This window comes from Nicotiana sylvestris, chromosome 7 (genome assembly GCF_000393655.2).
Source record: "Nicotiana sylvestris chromosome 7, ASM39365v2, whole genome shotgun sequence".
NCBI classification, from domain to species: Eukaryota; Viridiplantae; Streptophyta; class Magnoliopsida; order Solanales; family Solanaceae; genus Nicotiana; species Nicotiana sylvestris.
Genome location: NC_091063.1, coordinates 123,411,319 through 123,417,519, shown reverse-complemented (window position 1 = coordinate 123,417,519; position 6,201 = coordinate 123,411,319). Strand labels below are relative to the sequence as shown.

The window sequence follows — 6,201 nt, the reverse complement described above, 5'->3', positions numbered from 1 at the left end:
ATAATTAAACGGGTCAAATGACCCGCTCAAAAGTTACTTGGGATACGATGAGTTGAGTCAAAATGAGCTAAATTCGGGTCATAGCCCAACCCGCCCAACTCTTTTCATACTTTACTTAATATGTGTTTTCTTCTTAACTTTTTTTTTCTTTTGTTATGGTCATATATAACATATCAAACAAAATAATTTATTTCTAAGAGATTTTGACAAAGTTACTCGTGGATCAATTTGGGCTAAAAATTTGTTCAACTTTAAATAAGTTGGGTCAAGATGGGATAAGCTCAATAAATGGGCAGGATAATAACCAGCCCAACCTTGGGCGGGTTGAGCGGGGTCATTTGGGCTTGGGCCAATTTCTGCAGCCCTAATCCTACCACATCACTAAACCAAATGTGCATTTTAAATATTTTGTACAGTATGTAATTTGTTAATTATAACTTAGCTTAATAAATTGTGATGTAATTTTAGAGTAGAAAGTTAACTGCACCGGAAGCCAAATGAAACAGGATATTAGTTGTAGTATATCTTTAAAATGCTTCCTTAAATAATTAAAACAATACTACTCAAACGAAACAAAATGAAAAAAGAAATGGATTTAAAGAGCCGTAACGGCTAGTAAAGCAAGTTCTGGCCTCTGGGAGAATGGATGCAGGGCAGCAATGCCATTCATGGAAACTCAATGTGCAGGCCAAGGCCAAGAACTTGGATTTCAAATTGGTAGCCTCCAACTTTTTACCCAATTGCAAGTTTTTCCCATTCTCTCTCAAGTTCAAGTACTGCAGATTCTTGATCCATCTTAAATCTGAAACACCAACCTTTCCAAATCCCCAGAAATCAAAATCCTTGAAATCGAAACTCCATCGATTCCTTGAAAGACTTCGTATTCGAAGACGTTCCAAGAACAATAGTAGAGCGATCAGTTCCAAACCAAAGAACAAGGTATGCGTTTCTATAATCCCATTAACATGGAAGATATGATGGCTTCTTGACTTGAATTACGTCTAGGGCTGGGCATATATGGGTAAAAGCTTATTGGGTTATCGGCATGGAGTTATTGAGTTAATTGTTCCGTAATAGTTTTGTCTTATTTGATTATTGGGTTATCGGATTGGGTGTCAGTTTGCCCAATTTTATTAATAGTTTAACCAATAACCCAATAAGCTTTATCAAAATTATAATTATGCTCTTAGATATTCAAAGCCACCTTAGGGCTTCGTTGTCTATTAGTACTATGTTTGGACTTCTTAATTTTCAAAATGTAATTGCTACTATTTTGTGTTGTTTCTACTGTGTTTGGACAGTAGAAAGACACATGAAAGTGATTTTTGTAATTATCGTCGTCTAATATTTCCAATGGTAAGTATGTTCTGCTAATTGATCCTCCCAATAAATTCTCCCGAATAGCCCGGAGTGCACGTGCTACTTTTCGAGAATATGTTATTGCTCTTGCTACAATTGTTGGATAAATGCGTTTTATAGTATCAATACATTTAATATTTCCCTCTTAAACAATAAAACATCGGAGAAGGGTCATATTTATCCCTCTACTTTAAAAAATAAGTTGTATTTATCCTCAATTTCACTTTTTGCATATTCTTACTCCTACCGTTCCACTTTGGGTTTAAAATTACCCCAGCCGTTAATCAACTCATCAGAACTTTAAAAAGACACATGGCACTCTCCGGTTGCTCAAAAAAATACCCACCCTACTTACTATTATTTCTAACTGACCCAAGGTCAAGACCTACCCGACCCAACCGAGCCCCTTCACGTAAATCCCCCAACACTTACTCTTATTCTTCATCCCCCAACGGCCATAATCATCCTTAAACTACCTAAAAACTTGTGTAGTTTCCTTGAGCTTTTTGTGCACTCTTTATAGCCCATCAAGAATGGATCATCTTGCTTCTTGAATCCCCTTCTAGGTGAACTTCTCAATAGCTGCGGCGGCTGAAAAGTGCACGGCGGATGAGGAATTTGTAGGTGATGGAATGCTGCAGTCTTTGCTTCTTTCGGCACCGGGCATAGCGATGGTAAAAATATTAGTGAAAAACTAACGGTTGCAAAAAAGTTTGTTGGTGTAACTTTACTAACCCCTGGCTTGTTCTCCCAAGAAAAGGACACATCCCCTTTGGAATGGATCTCATAATTCCATTAGCAAGAAAATAATAGTAATAGAAAAACTTATAATTCTTGTGATTAAAACTACTTATCTTGCAATAAACAAAAATTAAATAAAGTGATATTGTGATATAAGTAAAGTATATATACAGAGACCCAAAAATCAGTTATGGAATTATAAAGGGACTTCTCATGTACTCCATGCTCTCTAGCATTGTGGGTGGGGATTCAAGTGGGAGGTTCGTGTGGGTCGGGTAGGGTCTTAAGCTTGGGTCGGTTAGAAATAATAGGTAGTAGGGTGGATATTTTTTTAAGCAACCAGCGGGTGCCACGTGTATTTATTAATGTTTTGATGAGTGGATTTGGAAATAACCTCTTTATCACAGGGTAGGGGTAAGGTCTGCGTACACACTACCCTCCCCAAATCCCACTAAATAGGATTATACTGGATTGTTGTTGTTGTTGTTGATAAGTGGATTAACGGCTAGGGGTAATTTTAAACTCAAAGTAGAACGATAGAGATAAGAATATTCAAAAAGCAAACGGAGGGTAAATATAACTTATTTTTTAATATAAAAGGATAAATATGACCCTTCTCCGATAGAACATTGTTGGGTTTGATGAAAGAATTAACGGAAAAAGGCTAAATATGTCTCTGTATTATGAGAAAAGGTTTAAATATACCTCTCTTTATATTTGGGTCCAAATATACCCCTTTGTCATACTACTGGTTCAAATATACCCCTCTTCCGTTGAGTTTGTCCAAAGTGGACATCAAATCCTACGTGACACTAATATTTGATGAGATTGGCATGTCACCTCAGCTCCCCTAACCCATTTTACCCCTCCCCACCACTAATCTTCCCATCCTCGACTAAAAAAAGTAGCGGGATGAGTTTTTGGACAAATACAACCTTAAAGCAAGCTGCTCATAATCATTAATCAGATAGCTGATATTACTAGGTGGAAAACTTTCGCTTGAGGGCTTTGAAATTGACTTTTGGACATGTCTTACCCAGAAATGAACTGAGCTTGCTTATGGACAACACCTTCGACTGGTTTTGCTTGTTTCTATTAGGGTGTTCCATGTTTTCTGCTACTTTATTTTTCTTTGAATCTTTTACAACACAAACAAAAGGCAATACCTTGAAGGACAAGCAACTAAATTATATTGTAACGTGAAATTTGTCCGTCTTTTCACGCTGGTGTTTCTGTGATGTTGTGTAACTTTCCTGTTCTTTGAATTTTGCAGTTAATATGGCAGAAAAAGACAAAGGTATTTCATGTTATCAAAACTGTCACATTTATCATTTTCTTTGAAGGAGGAGACTAAGTTTGAGTTTCCACATTTAAAGGGAAGGGTAAAATGGGTTAGGGGCGATGAGGTGGCATGCCATGTGGCATCCACCTCATCAAATATTAGTGTCACGTAGGATTTGATATCCATTTTGGACAAACTTAATGGAAGAGGAGTATATTTGAACCACTGTATGACGGTAGGGGTATATTTGGACCCAAAGTATAACGAGGGTTATATTTAAACATTTTCTCATAATACAGAGGTATATTTGGCCATTTTCCGAAAACATAATAATGAGTTCTTCCGTCATTGTCTTGGTAGGATGCAAGTTAATATAGTGAAGTCATCCTCTTTTATTTCATAATCTCATTGATGTTCATTCTTGTGTGAATATATGAAATACATTTCAGTAAAATTTGTTATTGTATGCAATTAAACAAACTTTTTGATGAGGGTAGACATGCGTTCACGAAACTTTTATTCACTATTTAGAATATAATTGAAAGGGTCAAGGTTATATGATCAATTAGTATCATACACTACACTTTTCCCTCTAAATTAAGTTATCTTATCGGGTAAATCGATAACCGACCCGATAACAATCGATAACTGATTAACCGATACCTGATAACTGATATCTTATCGGTTATGTAACGATAATATTTACAACTTAACAGAATTGACCGATACTCACCCCTAACTACGTGTATATCGTTGAAGCATTATAAATTAAAAATAAAAAAATTATTTCCCTACTGTATAAAGTAGTAGTGGTGTGTGAAGCAGTATTCTACACCTATCGTCATAGCAGCTGTTGGTATGAAACATTATAGGTCTCCCAATTGATTCCCGCTTGAAACACTTTGGATCGAACAAGTTTTATCAATTCCAAGAAAATTTTGAGTTGGAAACTTGTTCGAGGTTATATATCCAATTAATTTATTCCGTAAACCAGAGAAGTTAAAGCGGAAATGAAAAATTAGGGTCAAAGAAGCCACTAAATTGAGGGCTTCATCTACTCGTTCTAACCTCGTTTTAGTAGACATTAGAGTGAAATGCACAAGCCCCTTTAGAGAGAGGGGCGAGTACTACTCAACCTCGCAAGTAAAATATGAAACTAGCCTTGACAAAGCCTCATCTTGTATTGTTCTAATGAAACTTCTAACTCTAGATACTAGGAGTTTTGTTTGAATAAAATATGAAACGAGCGTCCTCATCGTTGCTCGTCCTCATCAACGATTAAGAGCGATTGACTTGGCATTGTATATCCTCCCGTGTTCAATTTTCTGTTCACCCCCTTATGTTCCATGCTATCTTAAATAATTAACAAAGTATGGTATATCTCTATCTTTTCTAATGCAGGCAACGATATCTCAGAGTTCAGTGGTTGTAGGAAACCTAGCCCTCTTCATTCAATCTCTGTATCAACGGGACAAAGATGGAATCGTTAAACTTGGTTCTATTGTCTTTATTTGCTTTGCTTCCATATTTAAGAGTTTCATGGCAAGAAAAGCTTGGATATTGTTAGTTTTTGTAATTGGTGCCATAGTTTTTTGCTCAAATGTGATGCATCTCAGATTCAGTAGCCACTTTGATCATCACTGTCTGTCAAGATTGTTTTGGAGGGCTTTCAAAAATGCTGCCTTCTCTCAGGTGAAAACACAAAGTCCCTTCCTATGTTACTCGTACTATGCAAAAATGTTGTCGCACCCATGTTGAATCATCCAAAAAGTTCACTACTTTTGGAGGATTCAACGTGTCCGGCGCCATTTTTGAAGATTCCAAGCGACATACATCCCTTCTTTTTACTTTGATTTTTGATGTCTTTAATTTGTTATGATAATGCATATGCAATTGCTGACTTTGTGAAACAATTCTCAGGTGCTTACTGCTATATTTAGAATAATATGACTTTCGCAGTGTCCTATGGGGTGGAATTCAGAATCATTAAAGGGGAAACTGTTTATTCGTTGAATATTATCGTATAGTGTCAAAGTTATATTTGAATTTGTAAAGAACGTGGCCCATTAGGCAGTTCTGTTAGAATTTTCAAAGTCAAATTGTCCTCTTTGTCATACTTGAGTCATTTGAAAAGTTTATTTCTAACTTCCAATTTGCTGCTAAGTTTTAATTCATACTATGTAGCATAATCTGTGTTGGTATCAAAACTACTAACGGGTACATGTCGGATCTTTCAAAAGTAGTATAATTTTAAAGGATCCGATACGAATATGAAGAGTTCGTTCAACATAGAGTATAATTGAATAGAGAATGTTTTTCCTTGAACTACGAGTGACTTCTGAGACTTGACTTTACATTTAACATATGCGGTCACGCTTCACATCACGTGTAGAGTTTGAATCTTGACCAGAAATCTATTCTCTTAAGGTGTGGGCCGTGGGGATAGTGTCGACCATTACAAGCAATTATAACAATTGGAACTCTACACTCGATATTTGGAAAAGAAGTTGTTTAATTTTAACAAAATGATCATAATTTTGAGTTTTGGTGCAAGAATGGCATTCACCATTGGTAATATTCCACCTAAGCATATGGTGCAAGAAGTGCATAATTAAGCGTGCGAATGCAAAGGGCCCTCCAAGATTCAGTACTCTCACTGTTTTTTGTCCACAATAAAAACTTGCTAGTCATCATAATTACATGTTCTTTCCTACACTTTAAAAGAACTTTGTATAAAAAGTTTGCTCTAAAAGACTACGCAAAAGGGGTATTTCCCGGGGGGGGGGGGGTTGTCAAGAAGATATTTTCTTTTTGTATCC

At 36.3% G+C, this 6,201-nt stretch overlaps 1 protein-coding gene across 2 annotated transcripts; it reads left to right on the top strand.

Moving 5' to 3' along the window:
* The first annotated feature begins 564 nt into the window (after window positions 1–564).
* On the top strand, window positions 565–5,556 carry LOC104217187 (uncharacterized). 2 transcript variants are annotated; one of them, XM_009767363.2, is made up of 3 exons: window positions 565–939; window positions 4,784–5,074; window positions 5,303–5,556. In XM_009767363.2, exons 1-3 carry the CDS (start codon window positions 643–645, stop codon window positions 5,330–5,332), a joined length of 618 nt encoding a protein of 205 aa, XP_009765665.1. In that variant the 5' UTR covers window positions 565–642; the 3' UTR covers window positions 5,333–5,556. The 2 variants fall into 2 exon arrangements, with proteins under 2 accessions (XP_009765665.1, XP_070006932.1); XM_070150831.1 differs by lacking the exon at window positions 565–939 and adding an exon at window positions 1,552–2,033.
* The last annotated feature ends 645 nt before the right edge of the window (window positions 5,557–6,201 follow it).

What these genes read in the sequence shown, in the direction of transcription:
- LOC104217187 (XM_009767363.2), top strand. Translation starts at nt 643, where the DNA reads ATGGATGCAGGGCAGCAATGCCATTCATGGAAACTCAATGTGCAGGCC. An exon ending in GTTCCAAACCAAAGAACAAG is followed by an intron (nt 940 to 4,783) that starts GTATGCGTTTCT and finishes TTTCTAATGCAG; the next exon opens with GCAACGATATCTCAGAGTTC. An exon ending in AAAATGCTGCCTTCTCTCAG is followed by an intron (nt 5,075 to 5,302) that starts GTGAAAACACAA and finishes AACAATTCTCAG; the next exon opens with GTGCTTACTGCTATATTTAG.